The following is a 13,251-nucleotide window of genomic DNA, read 5'->3' as shown; positions in this document are numbered from 1 at the left end:
AAAGAAAGAAAGAAAAGAGAAAAATAAATGAGAGGGAGATAAATGAGAGCTGGAGGGAAAAAGAGGGAAAAGAGGGAAACAAATGAGAGAAGGGGGAGTGAAAGGGAGAAAGAAAGGAAGGAGAGGGAGAGGAAAAAGAGAAAAAAACAAATGAGAGGGAGGGAGGGGGGAGAGAGAGAGAGAGAGACCTATTTCCCACAGATAACACTGGAGCCACAAAACCTGGGTAGGTGTGGCTGGGGTGGATCATGTGACTGGGTGGGTGTGACGAGTTGGCCATGCCCACCCAGGTTTTGTGGCTGCCAGTGTTTTGTTTTCTGTGAGAAACGGGTCCAAATGGCTCTTTGAATGTTTAAGATTGCAGACCCCTGCCATAGGACATCCTGACTCCTTCAGTTTTAACTATTTTTCTATAGTTAAAACTATTGATGGTGAGGATGGCACATTTGTCCAGTCCAAACTCCATTGCAGTATCTCGGTTGTATTTATGGTTGAGCAGTGATTATATTTCAGATGGTGTTTTTTCATACAGCTTCAGGTCATCCAGGCAGGGGTGGCTTCTAAAATATTTTACTACCGGTTCTGTGGGCGTGGCTTATTTTGTGGGCATGTCTTGGAGGTCATGTGGCTGGGTGGGCATGGCTAGCTGGTCATCTGACCGGGTGGCCATGGCTATGTGTATAGGGACTACTCAGAGGGCTGAAAAAAGTCATTTCTGACAGGTCCTCGCACTTTTGACTGGTCCTCACACTTATGACCATCCTCACATTTATGCCCGTGCAGCATTCTTAACAACCATGTCACTCATTTCACAACTGCTTCTCTTCACCATGGTGACAAGATAGGGCAAAAACGTAAAATGTGAGGACAGTCGTAAGTTCGAGGACTGGTCAAAAGTGCGAGGACCAGTCAAAAATAACTTTTTCAGCCCTCTGAGTAGTCCATATGCACAAAAGGATACAGCAACAGAGAGGGATGAAGGAAGGAGAAGAGAGATGGAAGAAGGAAGGAGAGAGAGGGAAGGAAGGGAAGGGAAATTAGAGTAGGAGTGAGGGTAAGAGAGGGAGGAAGAGAGAAGGAGAAAGAGAAAGGAAGAGGAAGTAGGAAGGAGAAAAAGTGGGGGAAGAGAAAGTAAGAAAGAAAAGAGATGGTAGGTTTGAGGAGAAAGATTGCTGTATAATAAAAAAGATGAAAGGGAAGAAAGCCAACCCCAAACAAATATAAAGATATTAAGATAAAGAATGAATTGTTAAACTTTAAAGAATAAAAGAGAACAAATATGAATAAATAGCAATAATTAGAAACACACATACAAATATACAATGTATTTTCTTTGAACAGAGTATTTGGCCAGTTCACAAATTTAAACAGTGTTTAGTCATTTCAATTAAATTTACAATTTCTATATTTCCTTTTTGCCATATTTATTCCTCATCTATTTTTTAAAAAACCAATATTACCCTTCATCCTCATCTCTAATCTTAATCAAATTCAATTTTTCCCTTCTATTTTATACCCCTTCCCATATCTATTTTTATATCCATCCTTACATTGGTTAATTATGTAATATTACAGATGTTTAATACAAATTCAACATTTTAATATAAATCAATTAGTTATATAACTATCTTTTTGTATATTAATCAATATGAATATGAATATTCCAATTATTTCCATGCAGTCCAATTTCTTACAAATCAATTAATTATATTTACCAATAATAATAAACCAAATAATTTCCCCCATATATTCCTCCAAACCACAACTTAGCCATTTCTGCTTTCAGAAATATACAATTAATAGTATCTCAATTATTACAATTCCCTAGTTAAATAGAGCTTTTTTTCTTTTGTGTTTTAAAATCTTGAACTCTCCTCTTTTGCCCTAAATTTCCCATTGCTTGCACCTACCTTTTTTGGTGAGGAAAAAGAAAAAGAAATCTCTCTCTGCCTCATTTTGTCAGGTTGCAGAAGCTGCAATCTGTAAAGAATCTGCTTTACTTTCAGTTTTGTTTTTCAGCATAGCTAGGAAAAAAAAATCTGTTCCAGCACTCTTTGCAGCTAGCAACAGAGCCCGGCTGAGAGCAAATCAGCTGAGTGTCGGGAGGCCGATCTAATCAACTTGTGCTAATTAACGTATGCTGAAGCTGAAAGGGGCTGTTTTTTCTATTTTTGCAGGTACCGCTCTATTCATTTGTTTTAACACTGATCAGCTGTAGGGCGGCCCTTTGAAGCCCCACGGCAAGAGTTTAAACAGTTTTTTTCCCTCTAGCCATCAACTGGGACTCAGATTGGGAGTGGGCGGGGTAAGCGAATGGCGACCGGGCCGGGAACCGGTTCGGGGGCGTGGCCAGCTAATTTTATTACCGGTTCTCTGAACTATTAAAAATTTTTACCACCAGTTCTTGCGAACCAATGTGAACCGGGAGCAACCCACCACTGCATCCAGGTATAGGAGATATGATAGCTTGACAGAGATTTTTGATGTTTGATAGCCATGGTCTGACTAATTCGGTACTATTGCACTGATTCCTCTTCAACAACAGACAGTAGTGGTGATAGTGAGTCTTCTTGAAAGATTCTTCTTTTCATACTAACCTCTCCTGGTCTATAACCATTGATTAGAAATTGTGTCTTCCTTTGTGCCATCGATCTTTGCACAAGGCTTCTGAAGTTTCCTCTGACTTCTGTTATTTTTAGGCCCATGATTGTCTAATTATATAATAATAATAATAATAATAATAATAATAATAATAATAATAATAATAATAATAATAATAATAATAATTTTATTTCTATACCGCCCTTCTCCCGAAGGACTCAGGGCGGTGTACAGCCTATTAAAAACACAAAGACAAACAACAATTAAAATAATTTAAAATTATTAAATAATTTTGGCTCAATATTAAAAGCCCCCAAAATTTAAAACATCCAATTTAAAATCATTACACTGATAGCCCGGCCTGGCGGAACAGCAGGGTCTTAAGGGCACAGTGAAATACCCTGAGGTCAGAGATCTTACGCATTTCCGGGGGCAGTTCATTCCACAGGGCTGGGGCTCCCACAGAGAAGGCCCTCCCCCTGGGTATCGCCAGCCGACATAACTTGGCCGATGGCACCCTGAGGAGACCCTCTCTGTGGGAGCGAATTGGCTGGTGGGAGGCTACTGGTGGCAGAAGTCGGTCTCGAAGGTACCTGGGTCCTATGCCATGGAGTGCTTTAAAGGTGGTAACCAACATAATTGATAATGATAATTAATCATAATTATCTAACCTAATCATTATCAACTGATTTCAGGTAGTCAAATGCTTTCTTGTAATCCAATGATGCTACATTCAAGTTGGTCTTTCTTCTCTTGCAGTTTTCCAAAATCATCTTGTCAATTAGGAGCTGATATTTTGTTCCTTTGATGTTTGGGCAATTTCCTTTCTGCTCAGGTGGAAAGAGCTTGTTTACAACTAGATGCTATTGGACTGTATCACCAGTTAGCTGAAAATTGTTAATAAGCAGGTAATTGGTCTGTAGCTGCCCAGTGTTGCCTCTTTTGTTTGATCTTTCATTATCAGTTAAATTTTGCCAGATATTAACCAATTTCAGTGTCATCTCTTTGCAATGTGTTGTTAAACTACTTGGCAATATTTTCACTGTCTACTTTTCTTTTCTGTTCATTATTTTTCTTTATTTCATGTCATGATTATAATCTGAAAGTAATTTTGTAATATGGTATGTGTATTTATGTGTTTATGTGTGAGTGAGTGAATGAAAGAATGATCCACTTGGAGTTTCAAATCTATTAGGTGCACTACTGAAATATATTAATTTCTCCCTTTCCTCATCCAATGTTAGTTAGAAAATATCCATTTGGGATATATATCATATCTAGCTGGTTAGTGAAGAGTGAATACCCAACACTGGAAACTCATCTTGAGACTGGACTGTTCTTCTACAATCAGCAATGACTAGTAGAGTAAAATCCACAGGGATTCCTGTAACCTTTACTGTTCTTCTATCTGTCCCACCATGTGAATTATTTGTGATACTATTGTTTGTTTTGTGCTAGTTGGAATCTCCAATCCACTGCAAGTCTTCATCTTTGGAGCAGATGGCTGAGGAGGAAGATGACTTTGATCTCTATGGGGATTATGATAGCTTTCCTCAATATAGCAGCAGTGAGGAAAGTAGCAGCACTTCCTATCTAGACGATTCTAGTGAAAATGAAGTAGCAGATCATGAGGTTGGGGAAGTGCCTCTATCCTCTTCACCGATCCAGACCCCCAGCATCCACTTGCCAGATGATAATGGGTCTGAGCCAGGTACCACAATTCTCTTCTGTGCCTATGGAAGGGCTCGTCTCATGGGACTTGAAGCGGCTCTCTTGTTGAATGCAGATGAGAACTTATCATAGAGAATGAGTTAAAAATATTTTTGCATTAAGGGGAAAAAGAGGAAAGAGTCCCACATTCCTATAAAAATGATTTTACCAAGGCTGATGCATTTCAGAAATGAATTCTTTTCCCAAAAGAACAACACAGAAAAAAAGCAGTTTGTTAAAAATGTTTTAAAACAGACAAAAAACTAATATTACTAAAAATGGCTATTTTGCTTATGTATATTTTATTTCAATAGTGAGTATCCGATATATGTATATATATCCTGGAAATCAACAGTGAACCAAATATATTTATTAAAAACCATTTTTTATCTGTTCAGCTTAATTACCACAAACAAGAATGCAAGAGGCACAAAATCAAGTATCTGTAAGGAACGTGAACAGTCCTAAAACATATTGCATGAATTTATTTCCAATGTACGTAGATAGAGTGAAAAGGCTTCTACAAAGTCAAAATGAGGCACAAAAAATGTTTTACCTTCTAAAATGTCTGTAAACTGATCATCTACTATACTGTACAAAACTAAATGAGATTGAGAACAGCTATTGTAATTTATAGTGGAAAAGAATTTGAAGGGCAACGTTCTTAAAGGGAAAGATCCATTCTAAATGTAAACAAAAGTAGACACTGAAAGTTTCCATTAAGTATGAAAGTATTCAGAAACAAACACTTTTTAAATAATAAAAAATTCTCATTTTCACCTGATTGGTGTTCTATGAGTCCCTTGGGAGTTGGGCAGAATAGAAATGTGATAAATGTGAATGTGATATGACCTACACAAACAAATTTGAGATGCAGCGTTTCTTACTCAAATGTGTTTCTTTAAAGGGGCTCTTATTCTTTCTTATATTGCCTAAGTCAGGGGACCCTAACCCACAGGCCTTGGCCCATTACCAGGCTGTGGCCTATTTGGAACAGGGCTGCGTGAGTGGCTGGCTGGCACACACACACATGTGCATAGCTCAATTTGCACATGTGGCGGGCCAGTTCCTCTCTTCTCACTCCCGCCAGACAGCCAAGCTGTAAAGGTTGGTGACCACTGGCCTAAGAATGTTCTAATTCCAATCCTAAGAACTCTTAATAGTTGTCCCTATATATATTTTAGGATAGAGATCCTGTATGGCATATACAATATGAATGCTAGTAGAAGTAGTGAACATTTGCAGGCATTATCTCTGTGTCAGGCCTGGAAGATCCTGTCAGGCCTGGAAGCCATCTTTGCATTGGATCTTCACGCCTGCCACATTTAGTGCTGTGGGAAACTGGGAGGGGGGATTATATGGAGCAGGGGAGATATATAGTCATAATAACATTATTTTCTTTGAGAGTCAAGGACATCTTGCCCTGCACCTGGAGGGGTGTAACTGGGAGGCATCTCCAGTTGGGACGGTGCATTGATTGGGCCATGTGATGGACATGTGGGTGCTGGACAGGGACATGGGTGGGGAAAATCTGGAAGCTTCCAGATTCAGGTTTTCCCAGATGTGCCAATATGACATCTCTAATAAAATGGAACTTTGAGGAACTTCTAGCCTTGGAGACTTCTTTCAATGGGGGTGTTACTTGGAACCCTGACACTCTGTCCATTTGCAGGATTGGTGATAAAAGTCATTTTATGTATATATTTACAGTAAATCCAATGGCCACAGTCAAGCCATAGCTGTTTCAAACAGTTAATGAATCAGGATATTGAAACAGTTTAATAAAAATGATAAGATAGATATTAGATAGATATATCCATAGATATTATATGTCATTCTATATACTAATATTTGTAGTCCTTAAAGTGTCCTTGAAATAATAATTCATTTCCAAAATGTTCAGTTTCAGGAACAGCTCCAATAAAATTATTTTACTTGTACTTGGGATACCTTACTCTTTCCTTTGCCATTATTTTCTGCTTAGGAAAATACCTTCTGTGCCAAAAGAGGAAGGAGGGGTAGCGATAAGAGAATATGGCTGCCTAGTTTTCCATTGCGCTGCTTAGTCAATTCATGTGTGGGATTTCCTCGCTTGCTTGTCAGGGACTGAGCATAACATTTCTTTAAATTTGCATAGGCCACGCCTCCTCTGCCTCCTAGATCCTCAGTTGTTTTCGCTCAGTCTTCTTGTAGGGACCTTATTCAAACTGCTCTGGCAGTTAGTTACATAGGTATTTAGAGAGGCTTTATTATTATTTTGTGAGTTTATTTCTTTTGTTATTTTATTTGTGGGAGCTGAAGAGAGCAAGTTTCTGGCCGAAATAGCAGCCGGAGCTGCTTAACACTGCTCGTGGAGGGTGAGTGGCTTTGGGGCTCCAGATCACCACCTCCACCCCTCAATTTAGCAGCAGGAGGAGTTTTATCCCGGCTGGGATACTCCGAACGGCATGGAGCCATAGAATTAGCCGCCAGCGAGCTCGCTGGTCACCCGGTAAGCCGGATTAACCGCAGCCACCATTTTGAGCTCCCTTTAGGGTAGGGCAGCTCCAGAGTCACTGCTCGGGGCTCCGAGGCAAACTCAGGTGATTTCTGCTAGCTAGTGCTCGAAGAGCAATTAGCTCTAGCGTATTGAAAGCCTTGGGACCTTGCCACGCTGAAGATTGAAGTTTGGTTAAAGAGGCTGGCCGCGGAGAAGCGCAATAAGCCTGAGGACTGATTCACGCCATTTTGATGCCAGGTTTGGAGGTCTCAGCAGCGTGAGGAGATTGGTAACATCTCTACCGCTAATTATTGACTGCGCAGAGAGGCTGTGATCGGAGGGCTTAACCCACGCCAGAATTTGAAGGCTGCTGGAGTGGCTTGATTGGAAGGAGGTTTATTTCAGTGTTTTCCAGCAGAGCAGACAGAGTGTTGGGGGAGCTTTCGCGCCATTTTGTATCCTTCTCAGAGGGAGCTAGCAGTTGATTTAGGCGCCAATTCTGCTTTTTCTTCAGAGACACAAGTGACTCTTATAATGGCTGACCCAGAGTTCTCCTCAGACATCAAACAGCCTCAGACTCCCCCCAGAGCAAAAAAAACCTCTAAGTCCAGGTCTAAGAGCTCTTCCTCTATTTCCAATAGGAGAGAACCTGACCAAGGGGCTCCTAGGTCTACCATGGAGGACAGAGATGCCCAGAGACGGCATAATGCCCTGGAGAGGCAGTTTGAATGGGCCAAGAAGCAGGTCCAGCCAATTACTGTGCCATCTTCTTCTCAGGAGAAGGGGAAGTTGTATTTCAGCCTGTGGCTGTCAGGGCTCCTTCTGTTTCAGCTTTAGAGCTTCAGGGGTGTCAGGAGAAAGATTCTGGACCTGTCCTGGAGACCCTGAGGGGGTCACAAGCAGTACAGCCAGGGGCCAGATTGGCACCAGAGGCCACATTCACCCCGACCGCAGGGGGCTCTGCGCGGGGGAGGGGCAGGGACAAAGCCAGTCCTTTGATTTTCAGACTTTACTGAAAATTCATTAGCCCAGGCTTTGGCCTCGGGACTTAATCCGCAAGGTTCTATGCCACCCAACTTGGCAGGTTCTCAGTCTCATGTCTCCATACAATCTAGGCATCAACCTTTACTTGTCGCCCAACAAGAATTGGTCAGTAGGAAGGATTAATGGCAGGCAGAAGGGGACCCAGGGGACCAGGAATTTTTGGAGGATGAGGGAGCGCTGCCAGATAAACCGGCCTTTGCAACTCTTTTTCGCCCATCTGTTTTCAAGACATTGTTATGCAAGGCAAAATTAGCAACTAACATGGGGTCAGGTAGAGGGGTCGCAGGTGCCTCAGAATGAATTCTTTGCTGTTCCCGCCCCTGACCAGGAGTTTATTCCATACCCGGAATTATTTTCCGAGGTCATTAAGAGGCAGTGGGATCACCCTGGGGCCTTTTCTGCTCCCACGGGACATGACAAGAGGACTTATTGTGTAGACCCAGTATTAGACAGGTTGTTAGCTATTCCCACGGTGGACCCACCTGTGGTGAGTTTGACTTCCTCTACTGTTTTGTCTAATGATGCTGCGGAAGTGTTAAAGACGGAGGATAGACGGGTGGAGGTTTCGTTTAGAAAGACACACCAAGCAGCTGCAGCAATTTCTGCCTCCTTTTTTAATAGGGCTAATTTAATCTGGCTGAGACAGCTGCGTGACCATCGTCCTCCAGACGATTTACGTATCCAGCAGGATATCAATAAAATGGTGGCTGCGGCCGAGTACTCGGCAGATGCTTCCCTAGATGCCGCAAAATTTGCGGCAAGGGTGATAGCTTCTAACGTAACATCTAGGAGGCTCTTCTGGTTACACCCTTGGAGAGCAGATTTAAAATCAAAATGGAAATTGGCCTCTGCTCCCTATAAGGGAACGGATCTGTTTGGGGCAGCATTGGAGCCTATTCTTGTAGAGGGGAAGGATAAACGGAAGGTTCTTCCAGTATCCTATCGGAGACCAGAACGCAGGTTTACCCCGTACCCATAGAGACAGCCCTTTCGCCAGGACTCAGGACCCTGTGGGTCCTACTTCACTAGGCCTTACCCCCAGGGGTTTGACAGGAATGCAGATAGGCAGTCCTTTCGGGACAGAGGTAGATATCACCCTGTCTCAAGGAGACCCTATAGAGGAGCAGGAACCTGACCCGTTAGGTGAGGCAAGTGACTCGCAATCCCTTCTTCCCATTGGTGGACGCCTCAGTCATTTTATCCATCAATGGGAAACAACTACGTCCGAAGATTGGATACTTCGGACGGTGAGGCTAGGCCTCACTTTAGAATTCAGGACAACACCTCCCGACCACTTCCTTTCCTGTCCAATTGCAGGACAGTAAGAAAAAAATCAGCAACTGTCCAAGGAAATACAACATTTGTTAGAAATAGGAGCAATCGAACCAGTTCCAGCAGGACAGGAAGGGACGGGGGTGTATTCGATTCTGTTTCTGGTCACCAAGTCATCAGGGGGGCTGGAGGGGCATCTTGAACCTAAAGTTCATCAACAAATACATTCTGTACAAGAGGTTCAAGATGCAATCTCTCCGGACAATATTGGCCTGTGTGAGACAGGGAGATGTAATGACATCTCTAGATTTGCAGGAAGCATATCTACATGTGCCCACACATCTGCAGCACCGCAGGTTTCTGAGATTTGCCTTTGCCGGTAAGCATTATCAATATCGGGCCATGCCGTTCGACCTGTCATCGGCCCCATGTACTTTCACAAAGTTGCTGGCAGCGGTGGCGGCTACGATTTGTCTTGTTCCGATTCGACTGTTGTGTTACCTGGACGATATATTGCTCCTGTCTCCCTCACATCAGCAGGCCTTATGAGATCTACAGACTGTAGGCCGCATTCTCACTCTTCACGGTTTCTCCATCAACCGGAAGAAGAGTCACCTGCAGCCCACGACGTGTATTACTCACCTTGGGGCTTTGATCGATTCCATACAAGGCCAGGTCTTTCTGTCACCCAAAAGGCAACAGGACATCAGGGCTCTGGTGGACCATGTTTTAGCCAAGAGGCAGGTAACGTTGCACACCTTATCGCAACTGCTCGGCAAATTTATTTCCTGTATTGCAATAGTGCCCTGGGCGGGCAGACACACCCGCCAGCTACAGTAGTTCCTGCTACCAGCACAGAGAGCCGGCCACAGTGCATCAAATGCCAAGGTGAGATTACCAGACAAGGTATGTGCTTCCCTCCAATGGTGGGCGTCAGGGGCCATCCAGAAGGGGTGCCTTTTCCAGGAGCCCAGTCAGTTAGTGGTAACATCAGACGCGAGCCTGACCGGCTGGGGTGCTCATCTGGGGGACCAGGTGGTCCAGGGACAGTGGTCACAGGTGAAGGCCAAGTTCAGTATCAATTGGCTGGAGCTGAGGGCTGTCCATCTTGCCCTCCGTCATTTCCAGGACATTCTATTACATCAACATGTTCTGGTCTTAACGGACAATGTGGCCACAAAGGCCCATATAAATCAAGAGGGGGGCACTCACTCCCGGTCCCTAATGAAGGAGACGGACAATCTGTTGAGCTGGGCAAAGAACCACTTACAATCTGTTCAAGCAGAGCATATTTCAGGGGCCTCAAACGTTTGGGCTGACTGGTTGAGCCGGACACAGCTGGACCCATCAGAGTGGATGCTTCATCCAGACCTGTTCCAGGAACTGGTGAGGAGGTTCGGCCAGCCCTCTGTCGACCTGTTTGCCCGACTGGACAACGCACAGCTCCTGAAATTCATCTCCCGATTTCCGAGCCCAGGGGCAATGGACTACAATGCTCTGTGTTGCCTGTGGCCACAGGGCTTGCTATACGCTTTCCCTCCGATCCCCCTCCTTCCGAGGGTAATTCGGAGATTGGTGACCGAGAGGGAGGAGATTTGACTAATCGCTCCTCATTGGCCGAGACGTCCATGGTTTGCCGACCTGGTGGGCCTGTCCATGTCACAGCCCTGGCGAATTCCTCAGGACAGGATCTCTCTCAGCCAGGGGGTGGTATTACACCCAGACCCCCAGTGGCTGCAATTAACCATGTGGCATTTGAGAGGATCCTCCTGAGGAAAGACAATTTGTCAGGGAAGGTGATTCGCACCATCCAGGCTGCCAGGCGGCCTTCCACCACAAGAATCTATGAGGCATTTTGTTTTTGGTGTTCGCATAACCATGTGGACCCTACTTCAGCTTCTGTGTCTGACGTTTTAAATTTTTTGCAGGAGGGCCTAGACAAGGGACTGGCTCCAGCAACCCTGAGGCAGCAGGTGGCAGGCTTGTCAACCGTCTTGTCCCGGGACGGTTCCCACTCTTTGACTCAGGACCCAAGGATTCGGGGGTTTCTGCGGGGGGCCGCTAATATCAGGCCTCCAGCAGTCCACAGGTTTCCCACATGGGATTTATCATTAGTCATGCAGGCCCTTATGGCTTCCCCATTCGAACCTCTGGTGTCAGTTAGTCTTAGGCTTCTATCACTTAAAGTGGCATTTCTCCTGGCAGTTACATCGGCCAGGAGAGTTTCTGAACTGGCTGCCTTGTCGGTCAGGAAGGATTTGTGTATTTTCAGGCCCAATACGGTTGTTCGTAGGCTAGACCCTTTGTTCATGCCAAAAGTGAATTCCAGCTTCCATTGTGCCCAGGAGATAGTATTACCGGACTTTTGTCCCTCCCCCAGGCATCAGTTAGAGGTCCAATGGCACATGCTGGATTAGGAGAGGGCTCTTGCGATATATAGCTAGAACGGCCTCCTTTCATAAAACAGAGGCTCTCTTAGTGTCTTTTAATCCTGCCTCAATGGGACAGAAGGTTTCTTCTAGAACAGTTGCACGCTGGATTAAGGCTTGCATATCATTGGCTTATAGTTCCAAAAGCAGACCAGTCCCAGGTAGGGTGTGGGCTCACTCTACGAGAAAAGTGCGGCTACCTTGTCAGCCTGGGCTACGCAGGCATCGGTCCTGGACATTTGCAGAGCTGCTACATGGACAACGTTGACTCAGTTCGTCAGACATTATAAATTAGACAGTTATGCATCAGCTGAAGCGTCCTTTGGGCGTAGAGTCTTGCAGCGAGTCCATTCGGATGCAGCCATGGGGTGCAGTCAGCCTCCCACCCCATAAAGTGTGTTGCTTGGGTATATCCCACACATGAATTGACTAAGCAGCGCAACGTCCTTTTTCGTTGCGCTGCATCTCAATTCATCCCGTACTTCCGGCTGACTGAGCTTGGGGCTGGGGAGTGTTCTTCTATTTCTTCTTCATAGGTCACGTTGGTGGACGAAGCCTTCGCGAAACAACTGAGGATCTAGGAGGCAGAGGAGGCGTGGCCTATGCAAATTTAAAGAAATATTACGCTCAGTCCCTGACAAGCAAGCGAGGAAATCCTACACATGAATTGAGACACAGCGCAACGAAAAAGGATGTTCAGGTAAGCCAATGTCCATTCTATTGTAATCATTCTTGATTAAATTAATTTCCTGCCATTGCATCTTACTGTATTTCTGTTTTCTCAGCTGTCTGTGAGATGTGTGGTATTGTGGGCACAAAAGATGCCTTCTTCTCCAAGACCAAACGTTTCTGCAGCGTCTCCTGCTCCAGGAGTTACTCCTCAAATTCCAAGAAGGCTAGCATTCTGGCAAGGCTGCAGGTGATCAATATCCTCTTAATAGGACTTTTTGTTAAATTAAATACTGCTAAATATAAGGAAAATATTGGAAAGTGCTTTTTTCTGCAAACACTAACTTTATTTGGATCGTTTATTTGGATAGTTTAATGCCACCAATTTGGGGGGCACTAAAGGAGATTCAATAAATTCATGGAGGATAAGGCTACCAATGGTTACTAGTTGTAATAGCTATTTATAACTTCTGAAACATTGACAATATTTCTCTGTGAGAAATTCCAGGAGTGTATGAGTGGAAACTATTATGATCATGTCCTATTGGCCTCTGATTGGCCACTAAGAGGACAAAATGCTAGGGCTGGATCTGAAACAAAATAACTATTATTCTAAGCAGTGTTCTCCTTCAAATGCCAGCAAATGCACAATAAAAGGCCACACTTGATTCTTATAAATAACTGAGAGTATATATCATATGGAACTTGGTTTTTTGTTGTTGTTGTTGTTCATGCTTTGATTGAGAAATTTACTCTACAAAATCTGCTTTCTGTGATCTGAGTAGCATTAGGGAAACTAGGAGTAATCCCTATACCAATTTGACTAAACAGATATAGGGGCATAACAGAATTTCCATAATCAATCCATATTTGTTTGTTTCATTCATACCCATGTTAAAAATAATACATATGCAGTCCCATTTGTTTTATTTTAAAATTAGAATAGAGAAAGGATGTAATGTATACATTTCACTTACATTAGGAACATTTGAAAGAGATGATAAAGTTAGTAGGAAAAGAATGAATCCATAATTTATAATAGGACAG

At 43.7% G+C, this 13,251-nt stretch overlaps 1 protein-coding gene across 1 annotated transcript in view; it reads left to right on the top strand.

Annotated features, from left to right (window-relative positions):
* Positions 1-13,251, top strand: part of L3MBTL2 (L3MBTL histone methyl-lysine binding protein 2) — a 49,641-nt gene that overhangs the window by 5,549 nt on the left and 30,841 nt on the right. The window contains exons 2-3 of the mRNA XM_070947049.1: positions 4,060-4,312; positions 12,321-12,454. Of these exons, the coding sequence (XP_070803150.1) occupies positions 4,060-4,312; positions 12,321-12,454 (387 nt within the window). The remainder of the gene's footprint in view (positions 1-4,059; positions 4,313-12,320; positions 12,455-13,251) is intronic.

Source organism: Pituophis catenifer, unplaced genomic scaffold (assembly GCF_029215685.1).
Source record: "Pituophis catenifer annectens isolate HBS135680 unplaced genomic scaffold, rPitCat1.0.hap2 SCAF_7, whole genome shotgun sequence".
Taxonomy (NCBI): domain Eukaryota; kingdom Metazoa; phylum Chordata; class Lepidosauria; order Squamata; family Colubridae; genus Pituophis; species Pituophis catenifer.
The sequence above is the reverse complement of the archived record's forward strand: the minus strand, read 5'-3'. Positions and strand labels throughout refer to the sequence as shown.